Genomic DNA, 22,884 nt, shown 5'->3' on the forward strand with positions numbered 1-22,884 from the left:
CAACAACAAGTATGATATGTGTGGGCAAGAGAACTGCCGTTTTAGTCATAGAGCATATTTTTTATGATTTTATTGTGAGCCTACTCAAAGGATTTTCGTTTATTTTTTATGAATTTCTAGACCATGTTCAACAGCGCCATCTCAAGCTTGCAATAATGCATGCGATCGCACGCATTTTTTTCCATTGCGAATACACGCGACGATAATCGTGGATTTCTCGTGGATTTAACCTCCAAACGTCACTTTCGATACCACATGAAGGTAAGACACTTCATCCCACATTAGTCAAATTTAATCTAGACAAAAACGAGCCTAAAATTTGTAACTAAGATGAACTAATTTGCTGAGGAAAAGCATTTCAATGCTCATTTTTGCCATCGAGAACAGACGATGGGTGGCAATGCGCACGATTTACGCACTTGCAATTGGCTTTTCATTTGCCCATAGGCTTTTTGCTCATTGGATCGGCCGACCTTTTGGTATCCCTACTTACATTACCCCCAGATCATTAAAATGACATCCGTTTTTGGTCGTCTTGTCGACCTGAAATATGACAACTAGCCCCCATGTAAAAAATAACTTTGCGCCATCCCAGATAAAATGCATCATCAACCCCCTACAAAAATTATGTTTAAAGGTGATATATCAGTGTGGCTTGCCGTAAACGCATTTTCTCTCAAAGACTCAATCAATGCCAACGGTGGCGGGCGTTGTGCAAAGAAGATCATGCCTACGTACATGACGTAGTAGTACGTAGGACATGTCTGGAGGTGTCTTTCCACGGACCATTCTTCGTATCGCCCAAATCGGCTTTGTGAATCAGTTGAGCGATATCTCGTTCTTACGTAGAATCTAGAATGGTTCTACGAAAGACCATTTCATGCAACAGGCCCCTGGCCCTGGGCTCCCGCCCGCTTCGCGGGCCGGCGCTCCTGGCCCTGCCTGGGTTTAGTGGCCGGTGGCCATGGCCCGCCTAAGTTTAGAGTTACCTTTCCAACCAAAATGTCCATGGTGTGTTGAGCGGAACACCTTCATCCTGAGCATCTACACAATCTGCTAAACCTTCAAAAGAGACAGTTCTTTGAACTTGTCGCTGTGTCGCAGAACAGCCGGAATCGGACGCTGCCATCTTGCATGCACAGTCAGATATCAGTCGTCGCGTCGAGCTCGAGCGCATATAGCTAATATAATTGAAAATATCAATCTGAACTATGGTGTCCGTGAAAAATATTTATCACAAGAAGAAGAAGAAGAAAAATTCGATATTTTAAAACAGGTGTCCGAAGGTGTTTTTGTTTTATTTAAATGATGTTTTATTGGTCACTTCAGGGCACATTCGATTCAATGCAGCAGAACAAAAATTACATAACAGTTACCATAAGTGGATAATCATGTCTCGCCACCGTGGCCTGCGTTCGTGGACACTCCTTTTGTTCAGTTTCGAATAGCTATAAATTTTCCATTTTATACGATATAGTTAACAAATCAACCGGGAAATCAACACAATCAGAAACTGTTTGTGTTGATTTACATCTACATGTACTAATGATTTACAACTATCGATGACAGAAAGAAGCTGCTGAAAACTGCTTACCTAAAAAAAAAGAAAGAGAGTCCAAAGGCAGGGGCGAATCCAGCCTTCGCCAATAGGGGGGGGGTGGATTTTTTTTCCAGCCATATTTCCCCCGATCGGTCGCTCGAAGATGATTTTTTTTTGAAGGGGTAGTCCTAATAGTCACTTATCTTTATTCTTATAAATGAACGTAAATATACAATATCAAAGTTATCAGTTAAATAATGCGAAATCTTGTGTAGTTTTTCCTAAAATTTGAACATTCTGGGCAATGTTTGTTCTTCTGACAAAGATGTGCATGCAAATATAATAACTATACGAACGCGAAGCGCGAGCTGAATTTTTTTGACGTTCTAAGCACTTTTTGTAACTTAAGCAGAATAGGTATATAACTATAAACAATTGATGCGAGCGCGAAGCGCTAGTGGAAATTTCGAGATTTAGACCTACTGAACGAGACACTGTATTCATGTTTTGTAAATCATAAAAATGATGAGTCATTAGGGACCTTCCTTGCATTAATAATGCGAGCGCATGGCGCGAACAGAAAATTTTTATGTACGTTTCGAAAAGGGACCTGTTAAGGATTGCTTGCACTTAGCCGTGAAGGCGTTACATATTTCAACAATCAAATAATGCGAGCGCGAGCCGCGAGCAAAAAAAATGTGACAATTCTACACAAAGAATGGAAAATTTTAATCAATTTTTGTAATTGTGAACAGGGAAGCTGAATAACTAAACAATTGATGCGAGCGGAAAAATCGAGATTCAGACTTAAGAACGAGACATACTATTCATGTTTTTTTTTAATCATGAAAATAATGAGTATAATGGGATCTTCCTACATTAATAATGCGAGCACAAAGCGCCAGCAGATTTTTTTTTGTATATTGTGATCTGAAACAGGGGCCCGTTGCAGAAAGAGTTGCAATCAATCGCAACTCTAAAAATCATGAGCAACTTGATTTTCAACCAATCAACAGCGCGTATTTTGGACTTGCGATTGATTTTTTGACTTGCGTTTAAGCGCAACTCTTTCTGCAACGGGCCCTGGATGATTTATAAAGAGAACAAATTGAGTATCTATAATAAACATGTGTGCGCGTTTCAGATCTAGAATCTAGGCACTATAAATACATTATTTATCATTAAAATAAAAGCGAACGCAAAGCGCAAGTTTAAACTATTTGATATTCCAATCTGAAAAAAGAGTCAATTTCAGCTCTATATTTCAAGCACTTTCAGTAGGAAAATTGTGAGGTTGATATAGATCACACTTAATAAAGAGCTGATATTTTTCATTATTACTTTGAGTTTTTACATAGGATCAGGACATCCTTATGACATGTCATCATATATCTTCCTATTCCTCTTGCTAAGCGCGAGATGAAACCAAAGGGACAATCTAATTATCAAATTAATATCTTATTCGTTAATGCCTAATGAGGGCGCGAAATCTGATGATATTATGGCCTGAAAACTGGTCATTTCAAGCACTTTTGTAATTATAAATAAGATGCATCTGTCAATATATTTTAACCACTAATGCGAGCGCAAATACCAATTTTTTTTTATAAACTCTGATGAAAAGGGGACTCTTATATGTATTTGCTGTAAAATCAGTATCTCGCCAATCAAAATGCGAGCGTACAGCGCCACCTTACTTTATAGTACACGAAAATAATAGGTACTGATAAATCAAAATTTGCGAGCGCGCAGCGCGAGCAGAAAATGTTAATATTCAGACCATAAAACTGACATTTTAAGAGCACTCTTTAAAAATCAATTTGTTAATCACACAAAATAATGAAAGTTCGATTTCCGAGAAGAAATATGTTTTGTATATTGACTTTTTAAGCTCCATATTGAACATGATATGATAATGACCCAACAGGCAATGCGAGCGCGAAGCGCGAGCGAAAAATTTTATATAGTGACTTGAACGATTCCTTTATTTTCCAAGTCTTCCCCTCATCTAATTTTATTTACTCATCTTCCCCCTCTTTTTTCTCCTCTTTTCTCTCTTTTTTTTTCTCTTTCCTTTTTTTTCTTTTTTTTGCCCCAACAATAGGTGGGGGGGGGGGGGGGCGGGCCCCTCGGCCCCCCTGAATCTGCCTATGCAAAGGGGCCTATAAGCTTCGATCCTATAGCAGAATATTCATCGGAGGCAAAAATGACAAACATAAGAAAAGCCATAATTAATAGACAAACATACAAATTGCATATTATGGTTATTCCACTTTATACAGTTATGTTTGTCATTTTGCCTCCGACGAAGATTCTGCTCTATAGGATCAAAAGCTTAGGCCCCTTTTGACTCTCTGTTGATTTCTTTGCAATAACCAGAACACAATGGCGTGCCTGTCATATTTCGTCGGGGGGGGGAGCGAAAAGGATGAGCAAGGTGGGCAGTATAGGCATATGCGAAAGGCACCATTTTTTTAAGGGTGGGGGCTGACAATCATTGCCATGATATCAACTTCACAATTTTTAATTTTCGAGCGAGCGAAGATTTTTTTTTTATTATCACTTAGCATTTTTACATGGTGCATGCAAAGTGCAGAAATAGTACATTCGATCGTAAAATTACCGATACACGATCGAGGAAATTCGGGGCAGCTCGCAGTGATCGTTGCCCTGCATTTCGGCAGCCCCCTACACTTTTGGATGTGTAGGTCTGAAAGTGGCACTAGGGGGGTGCGAAAGGTTCCCTGGGGTGCCCAATAAAACAGTTGGGATCTTGCTACTTCTGATATTTGCTATCTGGCGATTGCACTTTATTGGTCGAAATTAATTCTTTATATATAAATCATTCCAGAAACGAAATGTATTAGATCGTGACCGGTATATTTCTAATCAAGTGGTAATTGCATTGTTTATATTAAAATAATCATTTTATTCCTCTTTGAAGGTGTTTACATTATGTTCCAAATTCTGCTTCATGGAGACGTTATAAAAGAGGTATAAGCTGTATTCATGTATTGAATTATTTGTTTTATTTCCATAATATGCACAGTTAAAACAAAAATATATGCATCCACTCACTTAAAAATGAATATGAATGTGAAAAATATTCGACAGTAACATGATATCACAAGATATAGGGGGAAAAAGTCACTCACTGAAAGGAATGTCAGAAGGTTGACGGAATTGAGAAAGATATATTGGAGGACGAAGGGTACAAAATGATGGAAAAGGGGAACGTTAATAACCAATGGAATGTGGAAGGATTTAAAAGAAATCATAAAAAGGACCAATTTAACGCAAATGCATGTTGACTTTTGTTTATTCATGACAACTTTATCATCAATTATGTGACAGAAAGAATATCCTGTTGTTTCTCAACTGGCTTAGAAATGCCCCCCCCCCAAAAAAAAAAATCATCCAATTAAACCAAGATTCTGTCGGTGACCTTATCTGTCAATCACTGCTCAATAACTGAAGCAATTGAAAAAAAAACCCTGGAATGCACCATTAAAGATGGGAATCTTCCTACAATAGAGTTGCACGGTTTGTACATAATATTAACCAAAATATTTTCAATTACAATGACAGTTGCTTTGCTAGAAAAGTACAAGGACAACAAAGGCACAAAATGATCGACCATTGTGAACATGCGAGTTATCCCAAATCCAGGGGGAGGTTTTGTCAACTGCATCATTGTTACGCAGTGATTAATAGATGAGGACAATGCAGAATCTTGGTTTGGAGATATGTTGTGGGCGTATATCTTAGCCAACTGAAGAAAATTAACAGAAAAATTATAAAATGAGGGAGTCGTTGCCATGTTAACCCACAGGACCCACACCTCAGTGAAAATGAGTTACATGTATTTACACCATCCTGAATCGCTGCTCTATAATACATAAAAATGTCATCTTCAACTTCAATCAATGAGTGGGTCTATTAGTGTAAGGCATCTTTTTAATTGCCTAAAAAAACCCACATCTTCTCAGCAGGAATATAATGCTAAGCCACACTTTTCAAGATGACAACCACCATGGCAGCAGACAGTGAGCTTCATCGATTAGTGAAAAGTTGTGTTAAAAAAAACGATCAATACCTCAAAATTCCTACGGTAAAATGATTAAGAAGAAGACAATCTTCTGTAATTTACATAAATATATAGTGTTCAATAAAATAAATGAACGAGCCGTATATGATATTTACGAAAAAAAAATGTATATTACAAAAAATATTTTAATGATAAGACTAGGAATGAGATACGAAAGAACACTGAGCCGACACCATTAAGGATAATGTAGCCTATGGCCGACACCCAAGGGAAATGTGATCACTATTTCAATTGTTGAGGATACCATCAAATTTTTACCTCATATTCATATAATCTGAGCTCTACATTCAGGGTAAAATCACATGATCTCTATTGTTGTCGATCGCTTGAAGAGATATAAACACGACCGACCCTGCCCCTAAACAGCTGCAGCTCGGTCGCTGATAGACAGCTAAATGGGCGACACATTCACATTGCATGTAAAGGTATGGTAATACCCACTTTTGCAAAGTTTAACCAGAAAATTTTTGAATTTCGATGTATCGGGAATCTGGATGGTAAGCTAAGAATGATATATACCGGTACGTAGGGTACGTGTGCCAGTACGGTACAATACTACATAGTGTACCGTACTGTAACCCACTACCCAGGGAGCGCCGGACGCGAAGGTGTACTGTAAAGTCATGGTGTCAGTGTTATAATTAATGTTTGTGTTATAATTAATGTTTGTGGTGTCAGTGTTATAATTAATGTTTGTTGGATATATCTCTGACTCTATTCATTCAAATCAAATCAATTTTTGTTGGGGTGGACTTGTTTAGGAATATAATGGGGGTGGACTTGTTATTTTAGTTAACTCTAGTATCATTGTCATATCCAGTTCTTTCCGTTTTACTTTTAGATATTTATAATGTTTTTTTAGTCAGTGCTTTAATCTTTATACATAAAATCTTATGCATGCAACCAACTGTCAGCATGTAAATCTGTATTTGGGCAATTCCAAGCAAAAGCGGACAATCTCCAAAAATTTATATTGGCTATATTTCCCCGGGGGGCCACTTCCATTCACGAGTGGATACCATGCGCGACCATGGAATCTCGAAAAGCACCCTAAACACGTAATTTCCATATTCTGAAAATGCACCCCTTAACAAGTATTGGCGTGTGAAACCCTACCCTTAACAAGTATTGGAAACAAAACGATACTCTTGGCAAATATTCCCTGAAATGAACCCCTAAACAAGTACAGGAATGTTTTATTGTTACGGGTCCTTCGGTCGTCAGCTTTACCTTATTTGATTTAGTACGACCTCACCTTCTACACTGACCTCGCGCAAATCGGACTCTAAACACGTAGTGTTGGGGCAAAAAGGACATCCTTTTTAAGACATATTAATTTTGTCTCATCATCCCCGCAAATTCGACCCTAAACACGTAATTTTCCTAGTGAAATAGATACCCTTTTTTCATTATTTTTGCGTTTTTGACACCCTTATCACGTTACGTACGTAACGTGCCCTATCGTGAAAAAGACATCCTTTTTACGTGTTTTTTTGGTCGCGCATGGTATCCACTCGTCAATGTAAGTGGCCCCCCCCGGGTTTATTTCAAATATGGATCAAATTTTCCTATCAAAACTTATGGAATTTCATAAATACAAAAGGGGAAAATAATTAGCCACAAATTGTTTTCTTATGCACCTCCTTATAGGAGAATCGAAACCATACAAGAAATTCTATACATGAGACTACATATATTGTTTTTTACTTAACTTTAATTTAACAGAAAACTTTCGCTTGTTTTGTAAAATATTCTTTTGGATAATCTGAAGGTCATCATTTTACATCACATCAAACAAAAATTTTGAAATATAAGTTCATTTTACGCTGCCCATGAGTGGATATTTCTGATGTCACTCCGTAACCGGGTATTGGTTTACGTTTTAAGTCGTAATTAATGAAATAATTTATACACCAATCTTTTTATGTAATGCAGTATATTACAGCTAGAACAACATAGAATCCAATAAAATAAATCAAAATTATGATAGCAATTCAAAATTCACAGAGTTTAAGCAATATGTTTTCTCCTCAAAAATGTATGTCCATTTTGCGCCACTCCGTAACCATGTTTATGAATATTCATATCTCATTAATTCAGTGGATCAAAATAACAAATGTTATCATTTTGAAAAGTTGGTTTCAGCAACTACTGTCAGGTACCATTTCTTGGCAAATAACTATTAAAAGATAGGTGATATCTTTGTTTCAATGCAAAAAAGTTGTTTCTGAACGTCACTCTGTAACCGTGGAACTGCCCATTTACAAACAAATGAGTTTAGTGTTACTTGAAATGAAAACTTCAAACAAAGTAACTTTGGAAATCACACACATTAGCAGCACCCCTGGTCAAATGATTTAATAGGCAATAGTTATGATGTATACAATTATCTATCATCTTCCACTTAAAAACTTCATATACCGGTATATTAACATTTATTTACTTTCAATATCAGAGTAATTGGTCACTTTGACTCAACTTGATGTTCTTCAAGTGACTTGGATCATTATTCACGCTTCATTTCAATCTGGAAAACCATGTCTGGATTTACGGCATCAAATGGTGTTGAATCCGACCAAGAACTTCTCCTCTCCCTTGATGCAGAGGCAGATGAGGGTCTCCACGGCAATGGAACATCAATCAGTGCTCTCTCTCAAGCCATACAGAATCAAAAGAGACCAATAACAAACAAAGAGATTGGACACTCAGTGAAGACTGAGTATGTTTTGTACCTAGAGAGGTGGTATGTTTTGGCTGTGTTCTCATTGATGTCATTCATCCAGTGTTTAGCCTGGAATACATGGGGACCTATTGAAGACACAGGTAAAGATTTTTTTTTTACTACAGTGTGAATCCTTGGGAGTATTTGCAATGTAGTGGACAACTATCAGATAGCACATTATTGTGGTATGTTAAAATGAAAATCAGAGAAAGTTCAATGTGAATTTGACAGCTTTCATCCTCATTTCCTTGATACAGGGCTGCAAGTAGTACTGATTTTCAGTAAATGAGAAGAATAGCTGTTTTCATCCAAAAATATCTTGTTCAGGTTATCAGCTTTGTCTATAGGTAAATGATCAGTACCAGGGGCGGAAGCATTTTTTTCCCAAAAAGGGGGGGGGTATACTTTTCCGATGAAAAATTTGACAAGCAAAAAGAAAGGTTTTTAACAAAAAGTTAATTATATTTCGTCCCCGAAAAAATTTGACGAGCCAAAAAAAAAAGGAAAAGGTCATCACTTTCTGGGGGGGGGGGGGCACACTTCTGTTTTAATGGCATTTTTACATTTCAAATTTTACATAGGTTGGTAGAAGCTCATGCTCCTGTTCCATATTTTTTTGTCATAATTTTTTCTCAAGAAATTGATATGAATTTATGAAAACTTGCTGTTTGCACCTTTCAGATGTTATGTTATTTTCTGAGTATTCCAGTCTCTATATTGATGAACCTAATCTACAGTTAATCTACTAAATGTTATTCTATCATTCAGAAATATTGATGATAAATGTATACTGTAGGCCTATACTGCATGCTTCATGTAGGTTCATGAATTAGCATTTTATTGGAAATGGCTTTTAAAAGCCTAAAAGCTTTTGTGAAAAAACAAAATATTCAATGAGTGTATCAATTCTCATTTTATAATTTTTGTAATAAATCTTACTTAATCCACATCTCTGAATGAAATGATCTTCAGATTTATCAAAACTTAAAGAAAATTATATCAGCAAGTACCGTATATTATTTTTGTCTCGCCTGCAGAGCGATACTGTAGGCGCTGTTTTTCTGACGGCGGCGTCAAGATTGAAATCTTAACTAAGGTTAAGTTTTTGAAATGTCATCATAACATAGAAATTATACGGACCTAGTTCATGAAACTTGGACATAAGGGTGATTACATGTATGTATTACTGAACATCCTGCCTGAGTTTCAGGTCACATGACCAAGGTCAAAGTTCATTTTTAGGGTTAATGAACTTAGACCATGTTGGGGGAATCAATATCTACATTTTAACCAAGATTAAGTTTTTGAAATGTCACAACTTCATAAATATGTGGACCTATTTCATAAAACTTAGACATAAGGGTAGTAGTGTATCATTATAGATCCTTCCTGAGTTTCAGGTCAGATGATTAAGGTCAAAGGTCACTGAGGGTCAATAAACTTTAGCCATGTTGGGGTTATTTGAGGAATTGTCATCATAACTTTAAAAGTTTATGGATCTAGTTCATGAAACATGGACATAAGAGCAACCATGTATCTCTGAATATCATGTGCGAGTTTCAGGTCACATGACCAAGGTCAAAGGTCATTTAGGGTCAACAAACTTTGGTAATGTTGGGGCTATTTGTGGAATTGTCATCATAACTTTAAAAGTTTCTGGATCTACAGTGCGTCCCACAAAAAACGAAACGGAGATTTATCGATGATTTATCATAACTTAATCACAAATACAATAGAAAAATGACCTACCATTTTAAAGCTTGGAATCTACTCTTTTTTTCATCTGAAATTACTTAGATTATTTCTTATTCACGCATGAGTGAGCAAAACAATTTGATAAGGGGATACCAAAAAGTCAAATGGCGGGCTGTATCTGGGTTTTGAAAAGAAAGCCACATTTTTAAACAGTTCAATATCTGCTCTTTAATTTGAAACCTCAATTACAGAATATGGTCAAGAAATAGCAAAGTTCTGGTTATTTGAAATAAGGCTTGAATTTCAATAATTTCATAAAATGAAGAGGTTTTACAGGCTAGCGTTTAAAGTCACTCGACACTGTTTTGTTGACGATCAGCCATGCATTAAGTTTTTTGTTACCGTGCGATAGCTTCTGTGGGAAACCGGTGAAAATATGTTAATTTAATGAAATTATGGAAATACAAGCATTGTTTCGAATGATCATAACTTTTTTACTTCTTGACCATTTTCTGTGATCAAGGTATCAAAGAAAAGAGCAGATATTGAACTTTTTAGTCATGTGATTTTCTTTTTGAAATTCAGATACCCCCTGCCAAATGAGTTTTTGGCATCCTTCAAATTGTTTTTGCTCACTCATGCATGAATGAGGTATAATCTAAGTAATACCGGATGAAAGAGGAGATTATAAGCTTTACATTGGTAGGTCATTTGTCTATTTTATTTATAATTAAATTATGATAAATTATCGCTAAATCTCGGTTTCGTTTTTTTCTGGGACGCACTGTACAATGTAGTTCATGAAACTTGGACATAAGAGCAGCAATGTATCCCTGAATACCCTGTGCACGTTTCAGGAACATGGCCAAGATCAAAGGTCAATGAACTCTTGCTGTGTTTGGAACTTTGTGTTAAATTGTCATCATAACTTAGTAAGTTTATGGATCTAGTTCATGAAACACTTCGACATAAAGGGTAAATCAAATATGAATGATTGGTAAGCACATGTCTTAGGTCTTATGATCATGGTCAAAGGTCGTTTTGGGTCAATGGGCATATTTTTTAAAATTATATTAGTATTTTCTTGTGTGAATAATTATTCATTAGATGTTTTCAAAGGCAGCACCGCTGCTGTATCTAATGGCATAATGCAAGTGATACGGCCAGAGGCGTTCCATTTGTTTGTTTCTATGAATGGAATCTATAGGTCAGGATTCTATGCCAGTGGTATGCTGGCCAAATTAGAAGAAGGATTGTGAATTATTTTTCCAGAGAAATTTCTTACATCAGATACATTGTACCATTCTTCTTTTGCATTTTAGCATCGTTAGTTTTACACTGGGACCCTGGTCAGTTTGCTTTGTTGGCTAATTGGGGCTGTATCACATTTCTCGTGTCTGCATTCTTCTTTTCATGGCTTTTACATGTCAAAGGTAATTCAGTACATTATTTTTCTAATTTCCTCTCCATTTTTCTGAGAAGATGATTTCCAAGATTATTTTCATAAGATAATGTATCATTTTCTTTTTACCTCAGTAGTTGATGTAAAAGGAACTTACATGTAGGTTTGTACATTGATATAGATTAAAATTATATTACTGTTGAAAGTTCAGATGTAGCTCTTTATAGCCTATACATGGCAAATTTCTGATACTTATAAAAGGAGGACAAGGACTTTGAGACCAGTAATATGAAATCCCGGTATGACATTGTCTCCTGCTGATTTTGATTCCATGTTTATTTAAACTTGTATTTTTATGATTATTTATATCAAATAGCAAAGATCCCAAGTTTTATAGTAGAAGAATTTAGTATTAGAAATAGTAGTATTAGTATTCATCATCCTTAATTGTGGATGTGGTTTTGTCTCCAAGGGCAGGGATGAACAGATCTACCTCAAACTGGCAGCAATTGTGTAATAATATTTTCTGAATTTGATAAAAAAATATATTATAAATTCAGTGTTTCAAGTCCCTCTTATACAATTTATACAATTAATCTACAAAACAGCTTTATTAATGACTTTGTGTCTGTTATTTTGTAGGTCTACGTATAGCTGTGCTTCTCACTGGAGGACTGTTGGTGATAGGTGTTGGAGTGAGGTGCATCCCGGTTCCTGTTTATATGATGAAATGGTATGAGCAATTAATGGTTTCCTCTTCTTACTCAAGCTTGACTATTGAAGCTTGACTTACTGAATTCATGCTTGGCACTTATTTTACCAATAGGTTTTTTTATTCTACTAAATATTGAACTAAGCTTGCCTCATGTTTTCAAATTAATGCCCACAATTCTTAAATTGGTATTTTTGTATTACTGGTAGATGCAATGTGTACTAGTATTAGTCAAGAATTGTAAAATGTTAAGTGTTGGAATATTTTGATTTTCTATTTATTTATTCTCCAGTTGTGGGCTGGATGGCCATCTTCAGCCACAGTATGTTCATCTGAGGGGTCCAAGTATAACTCTGTGCTTGGATTTTTACTTTATTTACAGAATTGATGTAAATAAAAATTGTCTGTTGTGTAGTCAGCTGAGTCTTGATCTAATGCTTGTATTTGTTTGCCATTTTTCAAAAGGACTATGAATATTGGGCACATCTTCATTGGACTAGCTGGACCGATTATGATGTCTGCCGTCACATCAATATCAGCTACCTGGTTTCCTACTAATGAACGAACCACAGCTACAGCTATATCATCTACCTTACCCTACCTAGGTCTAGCAACATCATTTGTGCTTGGGCCAGAGATTGTTGGCAACATAAAAAATGGAACAACAACCCCGTATGTACATACTACAATTTCTTTAAATGTATTGCACTATAGAGCAATTACTTTCATTATTGGACAGGTAGGAAAGAAATGTTTGAATGTTTTAAAGAGAAAATTTGAAATTGTTTGGGTGTTCAAAAAAATCATATTTTATTGCATTTGTTAAGGATTTCTCTTCTATAGGAGGGTGCTGTTCAATGATACTCTAAAATCTGAAAATCACACGAAATATTTTGTAATAAAATCTCCATATGATGCATGCATAAAAAAATCAAAGTTTCTTAATATGAAATTAACAATTTATTTTTGGTCTTATTTCTTTTATTGCAGATGTATTTGTGTAGAAACTTTGTGTTCTCTGATGTATCAAAGTGACCGCTTCATAAAAATATAAAACAATAGTTAATACTTAATAACATACGTGTAATACACATATGTTATTACATGAAATCATAAATGTTTCATTTTGTCATAAATTTGTTAATGGTGTGTCTCCATTTTGATAAAATAAGTTGCAGCTAGAAATAACCAATGCACTTAATCAGTTGTCAATCCAATTGTTGTAATTCTTGGTAGAAAATTTTGGAATAAACCTAATTTCATATAATAAAATACAAAAGAACAAGTTGGGATATGACATCATTAGCCCACCTAAAGAATATTCATGAAGACAAGCCTAGAACTGTTTCACTGGAATAATGCAAATCTTTTAAATTCAATAACTTTGTTATTTGTTATCCAAATATTATCAAATTTTGAGGCCGTCGTCAACATCAAGCAGATCGCTCATGACGACGGTCTATTGCGTTCTGAAATTCAGTTAAATAATATTTTTCATATACTTTTTTATATTCAGAAAGAGATTGTAAATGATACGTGTGTATAAAATGTATATATTTGTAAAATCTATGTAATAATTGATTATGTTGTATTATGTTGAACATGTGGAACGCAGAAATAAATTTCAAGCAAACAAAATTTTCAGCATTTTGCTCTGAATTTTATTACATTTATGTATTTTTTTATATCTTCAGCCCGGAGCATCCCTTTACAGGAATTTAAATGATATAGAAATCCAGATATAAAACTAAATAATTATGATGAGTTCCATTTGTACTTACAGTATCATATGTTTGTTAATTTTTCCCCACTAGACTCCCATTTACAGTACCAGAAGGAAATATATCATTCCAGTATGATCATACAGGTGAGCTTGAGTGTTGATAATGGAAATTTCAATGTACTCTCTTCTCTTATATAAGTGACAGTTGAATTATCTGGGTTATGTTTCTGTCATTTTTTTAAACAATACTAGTTGTGGTAGTTGGAGATAGGTCCCATATTATTTTTTGGTGTGACCATACTTTCAATATCAGACCTATTCCAATTAAAATTCAAACTTATTTAGTAGATATATGTACCTATAAATAGAAAATAAACAAGTTATAGTATTAAAAATATCCCCAAACAAAGCAATACTGTGAATCAGCATTGAGTTGATATTTTGAAGGCTTTCTTTTTTGCCTGAGGTATTTATTTATTTTCTGACAGTCTGTTCATTCATACATGCACTCCATCCTAAATTTGACCAATGTAGGCTTATGCATAATAGAGAGTTAATGCTCATTCAGTGGATTCTTTGAAATGAGCATTGCTTAAATGAGAATGCGATTGAAATTAGGATTAGGTTTTTGTACCACAAGATTGATTTTCAATCTCTTTAATCTTTGTTTTGTATCTCCAGACTGGCATGATTTTATAAGACTGTGTTGATGACATCAAATGTAAACCAATATTGAAGTCATTACTGGTTAGGCTGCCATTTCACAATGAAATCAAGGTGCAAAGTGCAATTAGTCAGAAGGTCACCTCCCTGAGCTTGCCAATCTGTTTGATTGTACAAACTGCAATGTTTTCATGTCACTTATCTTTCCATCCGTCTGTTGCACTTTTGTTTTTGTAATATAATACTCTTGATGGAATTCAGCTTGGTCAAAGTATGCATAAATGGGTGATATTTGGGGAGGGGGGGGGGGTAGTGGGGGCAGGGTATAGGGGGAAGCACTCAGATTATTTTTTTTAATTGAGTGTGCCATACAAAACACTTAAATGAGGGTCTGAGGAATTGACTATAAATATGGAGTCTAGGGAATTAATAATAATGATTTATCTGGGAGAGTGCATGAAAAATATGGTAGAGAGCAGAAATAAATCATGGGGTTTTGAGAACTGCTTTCACTTACATGTATCATACGCAATGGACCACAATATGTGAGAGTGCATTATTTTTGTAATGGACCTTCTTAGCTTATTGATATCCTTTGGCAGCATCACATTTTTGCTGGATTGCTGGTATGTATATACAGCTGTTTAGTGTGCCTATGCTAATCACAGTGAGATTATTCAAACACCTTTCTATGTGGCGTAAAACTGTGAATTCCTTTTTCTTTGATAAAAGGAGAAATTCCTTTCACTAAAATGTAAATAATTTATTTTTCTCTCTCAGATGATGACATGGAGAAACATCTTAAAGGAATCCGTATTCTCATGTACATAGGTGAGTAAAGTTGCAGGAATGTTAAATTACTTTCACAATTCTTACCCAAATAATCAATTGACATTTCTTCAATATGTATACAGAAACAGACAAAATATTTCTTGTTTTTTATATAAATAAATGTGAGCTTGTATAGGTCTACCTTCCATAAATCAAGTTTTTTTCCATGGTAAAAAAAAAAAGATTATGCATGCACAACATGTGTTACTTTGAATTTTTCTGAAGTCAAACAGATATTGTGGTCAAAAAGATTTCTGTGGTCAAAAAGATCTAATTTAGACAAAGTTACAGATAGGCCTACTTGTAAAACGATGGAATGGTTTTTCTATGGTGTTTTTCCTTCATCAGAATTTGGTGCAGCTGCCTTGGTGTATCTAGCAGCTTTGATTCGTTTTCCTGCTCGACCATTGACCCCTCCAACTGCTTCAGCTATTGCCAAGAGAGAAGACATGATTGCTGGGCTGAAAGCTATTGTCAAGTAAGTTTATTAAGCTTCTTTTTTAGCATGCCTTCTCTACTACCTATAGCTTTTACAGCACCACTGTCCAACTAACTGTCTCCACCACCATCAACCAGTCTCCATTATCAGCTCTATCACCATCAACACCACAATATTACCATCACCATCGTCATCATCATCTCTACCATCACCACCACTACTGCCAACATGATCACCATTACCATCATCATCATCATCATCACCATCATCATTATCACCATCATTATCATCACACCATCATCATCATCATCATTATCATCACACCATCATCATCATCATCATCATCATTATCACCATCATTATCACCATCATCACCATCATCATCATCATCATTATTATCACCATCATCATTATTATTACACCATCATCATCATCATCACCATCATCATCATCATCACCATCATTATCACCATCATTATCATCACACCATCATCATCATCATCATCATTATCATCACACCATCATCATCATCGTCATCACCATCATCATCATCACCATCACCACCATCATCATCATTATCAATATCATCACCATTATTGCCATCACCACCATTACCCCTGCCATCACTACCATTCCCATGCTGCATTCACTCTTCTACAATCACCACCTCTTGAACAACAAAAAGTCTGCGGCTACTATTGCTACCAAAATTATTCACTTATTTTCAATTTTTGTGAATAGATGGGTCCCAAATTATGTAATTGCTCTTACACATATTACTGTTATTTATAATTTTCTCAGGAATGTATCCTTTTGGATTCCGGCACTAGCCTATGCCATCAGCACTGGTGCATACAATGGGTGGACTGCTCAGATGGTTGCTATTTTCAATGACCATGTTGACCAGGTAATAAAAGTAGCAGAGGCCTTGATCAGGCGCGGTTCTAGACTAAAAGTTTTTTTTGGGGGGGGGGATTATCGTGCTAGGGGGGCTTGAGAAATTTTTGCTGTTGGTTATTCAATACAATGAAAATAGCCTACAATGGATAGCCTTATGAACTTCTAAAATTTTCATCTGCTACATTGTTAAATATTACTTATTGTACAACGCCTACTTAGCTTGTTGTACGCGATCAAATGGGAGGCTGAATGTCACACATTCGTACCGTTGCACACAAGACGTACCATCCAAAATGTACCGTCCAAAATGTACCATTGCACGGCTTTAAGAGGTGACGTCACAATGCGATTTCATTAAATAAGGTGACAATGCGCGTACAGCCCGCTGGCTAAATGCGCAATGTTGTCCAAGAATATGTGCGCTTGTGGGCCCGGCTTGTGGGATTTTGCTTTTTGCTTTCAATATTTTTGCTCCCTTTTCATAGATTACTGGAGGGAAAAACTATTGTGTTTTTTCATATTTTCGCTAGATTCCGAGGCGTTGTACAACACAAATAGCGAATATTCTTATTCGTGCAATGGTGCGAGATTTCGCATTCGGTGAAAGAAAGAAACGCTCTATTCAACGAGGCGTTAGCCGAGTTGAATAGAGCGTATCTTTCTTTCACCTCATGCGAAATCTCGCACCATCGCACTCATGCCTATTCGCTATTTGTATAATGTTGTATACTCAACATGCATAAAGGCTGCAAAAGAATACAACCTAATGATCACTGCCCTGTATAACACAAAATTCTGCACAACAGAGTATTGTAGAGAATAGAGTCAAATTATTCTGCATTGCTTCTATCATGGGGCGATTGGAGATGTGGCAAACAAATTGATTTGCCCTGCCCAATAATTTTGACGAAATAAAAAATTGAAGAATCTATCGCAAAAATGTGTGTGAAAAAAAGAACATTTGAAAGTGCTATAAAACCATCAAACTACTATAAAACGAAACATAATGGTTAGAGTCAGTAGTAATGATCCATGTTTCGGATGGCGAGAGGGGATAAAGATAATGTCCAAAATTTTATAATGCAGAATTTTGCACGTGAAATACACCAAAAAATTATAAATTTGGACATCGTCTTTACCCCTCTCGCTGTCCGAAATATGGATCATCACTCCTGACTCTTACCTCTTACAATATGTTTAGCATCAATCACAGAGTACATGTATATAGCGATAGAGCCATTTTCTAAAAAAACAACCTGAACTTAAGAATGACAGAAATTTTGAGCGTTTTTGGCAAAACACGGACAGGTTTGGAGTGAAAACTTCAACTTTCTGGCATTAGTATTGTTATATTCATGGTGGATGAAGTATATAGGGAGGTTAATTTGGAAAAAAAATTGCAAGGCAGTATATTATATTGTAGGAGATCTTCGACTTCATATACTCACACTAACTCGCATAAATGTATTTTGCATTTAGATGATATTTTGCGAGGGAGGCGTTAAGCGACCGAGCAAGAAAATTTTCAAATTTGAATAGTAAAAACTTTGATTTTAGAGAAATTGAGGACATGAATAGAATAACATTATTCAATACAAAAAAATGCATTGGGCATATATGTTTTTTTTTTTTTTTTTTTTTTGGGGGGGGGGCTTGAGTGATATTTTTGGGGTTCAGTCCTCAAAGCCTCCCCCCCTGAAAGAAAAACATGCCTGGCATTGATCCGACACGGGAGGGGGCAGACATTATCAATTTTCCCCCCTCCCCAAAGAATTTTGAAAACATGAAGATTCATAATATGCAATGCAAATTATACATATTTCAAAAACATTAGAAAGCACTAGTATAAAACCATTAAACTTGGCATGAAATTACACAATCCAACATTTAAAAGTAAATTTTGAATGTGCACCAAAAATTTTGGTTTTTCATCATTGTCCCCCAATCCCGAAACATAGATTGGCTCCCCAACCCATTTGATTCATTTCATTATCCTTTTGTTAGTGATGCGTATAATTCCCATTCACTTTGGTATTAAGGAACCACCTTGTTATGCCTTCAACTAGTGTAGGTGGATGCTGAAGTAATTGTGTCTTCCATCCATCCTGTCTTTGTTCTTAGGATTTACTTCTAATTTCATCCAAGTTTTATGCATATTTAGGTGATGACCTGATAAGATTTAGGGGTATCAAAAAGAAGGTCACATTGGTCGTTATTTGTGTGCAGTACCCATCACTGTGTTCAGTTGTTGATTTGCTATGATGTTATTATGTGAGTCAAAGCTAGAATCTGGCTTTTATCTGCAGAAAAAAAATAAACAGATGTAAACAAATATTTATCACTTCGTAAGTGATTGAAACTGCAGCATTGCTTATTTGAAATCGCCAGTTAGATGGGTCATTGCAATTGTAAAGTTTTTTTTTTTTTTTTAATTCTTGTGTTCAGACTACATGTGGCTGGATAGGTTGCTATACTAATTTGGCAGCATTATTTGGAGGAATCGCAATTGGAAGGTAAGGAGCTCATGATTGTGGATCTCTATGAATTTCTTTCTTTATTATAGTTCGAAGTTGAATTGTCATTTTGTTAATCCATAATGATGAGGATAAATCTGGATAACAACAGCAGATATATGGTATATGATAAACAGCTGCAAAGATTTGAGGAAGGGAATGTAAATTAAAGTGTAAATAAAGCTTTCAACAAGTAAGGCATGATCTTTTGGGCATTTTCAAGGTGACTGACGTCACACAGCACAATTTTACACACTTTTAATTGTGTGTATGATTATCTCTAAAACAACAAATGATGGGAGTTTGCTTACTGTGAAAATGCCCTTATGCAGAAATGGTGACATGTTGAGCAAATTGAGATAACCAGTAATGTCCTATTTCAACATAATGGAAGTGAGTTTCCTATTATACCTGATCAAATTTAGACAAATTATGAACTGCATTCAGATGCTTGTTTATTACAAGAAATTCAATTTACAAAGAATATTTTCAACATTAGCTGAAATAAATGAAAGTGATTCTTTTCAGAAAGCCTCTCTTGAGTTTTCAAAGCTCACTGTAATTGGATAAGATTTTAAGTATTTGATTAAATATTTAGTTGGGGGTTAAAAGCTCTTCTTTTCTTCTTTTTTTGGAGGGGGGTGGGGGGCCTCAAATCTGGTCCTAGATCCTAGATGTATAGGGGAAGGCGGGGTAAGTTGTGACAGTTTTTGCTTTTTGCATGTTAGAATTGATATGATTAATAATCTTGTCGAAATAAGTACCTTGCCTTGAAATTTAATTCTTCTGAAATATTTTCCACCTATATATAACTTTCTATCCCCACACTGAAAGTCATCGTGACCTTTGAAAAAAACGATGTCAAATGGCTCAACTTGCCCCATATATGGGGTAAGTTTGAGCCACCTTTTGGGGTAAGTTGAGCCACAAAAACTATGTACAAAATGTATGGGGGAGAACCAGCATGTCAATTTTTTGTTTAAAGTCTTTTCACTTGCTAATTCTCTATAAATACTAACATCCTGTAAAAGGAAAAGAGCAGTCATGTAAATTTGCTCCTTTCAGCCTGCATTTCAATCGATTTTTATAGTTTGTTTGTTTTTTAAGATACATTACCATAGGAATTACCATGGCTCAACTTGCCCCATGCTGTTTGGCTCAACTTACCCCAGTCCGAACTTAGTGCGATAATTTTGTATCCACACATTTATTATGCATCCATCATATAAAAGACTATGACAAGAATGAAGATCCATACCTGGACTAATAATGTTGTTATCATGTCTTTATTATATTTAAAGACGTGTGTGTTTATTAGGCACTTATCAATTTCACACTCTTTTTTACTTTTTTGGCTGAAATTCATATTTTTCCCTCTAAAAAACTAGTTTTTGTTTCAAAGTTGGAAACAATGTGGTGGGGTTAGGGGTTATGCTATGGGTCATCAATACATGACACCACCACAATGTCTGACTCATTCATTATTGGCCTGGGGCTGGTGGCTCAACTTGCCCCTATGCTCAACTTACCCCGCCTTCCCCTACCAATATCTGTATTACTTTGAGGGTTTTAGTTTCATATACTGCTTGGTTGTTGCTCCAGATGTGCAGATTATTTCACTGGAAAAATGAAACCAATCCTTCTCGTCCTCATCATAGCATCATGTGCAACTCTCACTTGGTCTATACTACTTGCCAATGATTACATTCCTTACAATTTACGTGAGTATGTGCTTACCCATTCAATCCAGAACTCATAAGACAACTGGCTCATTTAGACATGGTGTTACCAACTCAACAACGAAGTTTACCAATGTTTTTTAAGCAATCAGTCGGTCAATGTTCACTAATGCCTGTTAAATGAAGTACTTGTATTTGGTTGGCTGTTTGACATTTTGAAGTAGACATGATAATGACATGATGATTCACAAAACACTGCAATACACTCACTCTTCAATCTCACTTTGTCAGGATATAAAGAATGTATTTAATTAGATTTATTGTTTATATTCCTTCTCTCTAGCTTGTCTGTACGTCTCTGTCATCCTATTTGGATTGTTCCTCAACTCCACCATCCCACTCTTCATGGAGATAACTGTTGAGAGTGCATTCCCCATTGGTGAAGAAACAACCACCATTCTCATGACTTGGTTGAACAATCTCTTTGCTCTCTGCTTCCTCATATTACCCATGATCCCATCGATAGGTAAGTATTTATTTATATATACTAGTATACAGTAGTTCATCTGTATATACATTGCATACATTAGTGAAGTGGTAGCAAAGCTTCTCAGCTGACTTTGGGGTCCTTTTCTTTTTTATTTAACCCTAAGCATCTGTCTTTGTGAAGTGTTGAATATAAAACTGGGTTCTTAAAAATGTGTATGGAGGCTCCTCCCCTGCCACCCCCTCCTTACAGGGCTTTGAGATGACATCCCTGTTAGTATTCCTCTACATAGTTTCTATAGTATGAGAAAGAGGATGATAGTTGTTGCAAAATCATGACTCCATTAATAATAATAATAATAGTAATATAGGGTATTTATATTGCGCACATATCCACCTTGCAAATGAAAATGTCTTGGGGAAAGATTAAATGGACAAAGCTACTGTTCATGAAATAAGGTGTTCTGGAATATATATTTTTGTCAAATATTTGGTGATGAATTGGAATGGCATGGTGATATGGACTCTGAAGTAATTGAAATGTGAATGTTTTTGTTGTTTTGTTTAGATAAAGACTTTGATTGGTTAAACTGGGTGATGCTTGGATCTACTATCATCTGTATCCCGTTGATGATCTTCTATAAAGAGCATTATAACCGACTTGACTTTGATGTAAGTCATCCTACTCAAGATAATAATGACTCGCCAAACAATCATCATACACAAGGCAACCAAATCAATGGAGATATTTATGCGTGATCCATACAGGCGGCTTGGTATTTAATCGTGTGACAATAAATCAGAAAATTGAGGTCCAGATTGTACACAGGTACAAAGCTTATTCTACTAAATTACCCAAATTCATGGGTGTCACTCTTCATGTAAAATGTATTTGTTAATTGATACCCCCTTTTCTTATTCAAATTGTAGTATTGTACAGAAATCTTAGTATCTTACTTCTTTTTTATTTTGATGAAAACATTTAATAGCCAACTTAGGTTTTCAATTTTGGAGTTGAAAGCAATATTTTTTTCTGACCATCAGTTATGAAATTGAGACCAGTACTTAATTTGGAGTTAGAAGCAATATTTTTTTTTCTGACCATCAATAATGAAAATGAGGTCAGTTATTTACGTAAATCAATTATGTATAATTTCAATTAAATCAATTTTGATATTGAAGTCAACTTTTTACAAAATTCAGCTTTTTTACTGATGTTAATTATTTTCTCAAGTTAATAATTTCTACAGAATTCAGTATTATTTTTATTAAGCATTTTTATGAGGAGTTTAATTTAACGAAGGATACCTTCTGTGAGAAACTTAAATGATTATTTGGGATACCTTCACCAACAGAACTAACTCTAGATTCATTAGTCATTAGCTGTGCCAGATTTATAAGTATACAGTGCATCCCACAAAAAACGAAACCGAGATTTATCAATGATTTATCATAACTTAATACAAATACA

At 35.4% G+C, this 22,884-nt stretch overlaps 1 protein-coding gene across 3 annotated transcripts; it reads left to right on the top strand.

Moving 5' to 3' along the window:
• Positions 1-5,960: 5,960 nt before the first annotated feature.
• On the top strand, positions 5,961-22,884 carry LOC121410777 (solute carrier family 49 member 4 homolog). Of its 3 annotated transcripts, none has more exons than XM_041603085.1 (13): positions 5,961-6,145; positions 8,104-8,471; positions 11,388-11,498; positions 12,110-12,200; positions 12,645-12,851; positions 13,994-14,046; positions 15,346-15,396; positions 15,745-15,874; positions 16,637-16,742; positions 19,181-19,248; positions 20,851-20,969; positions 21,271-21,453; positions 21,982-22,884. In XM_041603085.1, exons 2-13 carry the CDS (start codon positions 8,186-8,188, stop codon positions 22,170-22,172), a joined length of 1,596 nt encoding a protein of 531 aa, XP_041459019.1. In that variant the 5' UTR covers positions 5,961-6,145; positions 8,104-8,185; the 3' UTR covers positions 22,173-22,884. The 3 variants fall into 3 exon arrangements, with proteins under 3 accessions (XP_041459019.1, XP_041459018.1, XP_041459020.1); XM_041603084.1 differs by having other exon boundaries at positions 5,961-6,073; XM_041603086.1 differs by lacking the exons at positions 20,851-20,969; positions 21,982-22,884 and having other exon boundaries at positions 5,961-6,073; positions 21,271-21,447.

Source organism: Lytechinus variegatus, chromosome 3 (genome assembly GCF_018143015.1).
Source record: "Lytechinus variegatus isolate NC3 chromosome 3, Lvar_3.0, whole genome shotgun sequence".
In the NCBI taxonomy this organism is placed as follows: Eukaryota; Metazoa; Echinodermata; class Echinoidea; order Temnopleuroida; family Toxopneustidae; genus Lytechinus; species Lytechinus variegatus.

Excerpts from the sequence above, each read along its gene's own strand:
- LOC121410777 (XM_041603085.1), top strand. The coding sequence starts at position 8,186 with ATGTCTGGATTTACGGCATCAAATGGTGTTGAATCCGACCAAGAACTT. Across the intron at positions 15,875-16,636 it reads GGGCTGAAAGCTATTGTCAA|GAATGTATCCTTTTGGATTC; the intron begins GTAAGTTTATTA and ends TAATTTTCTCAG. Across the intron at positions 20,970-21,270 it reads TTACATTCCTTACAATTTAC|CTTGTCTGTACGTCTCTGTC; the intron begins GTGAGTATGTGC and ends CCTTCTCTCTAG.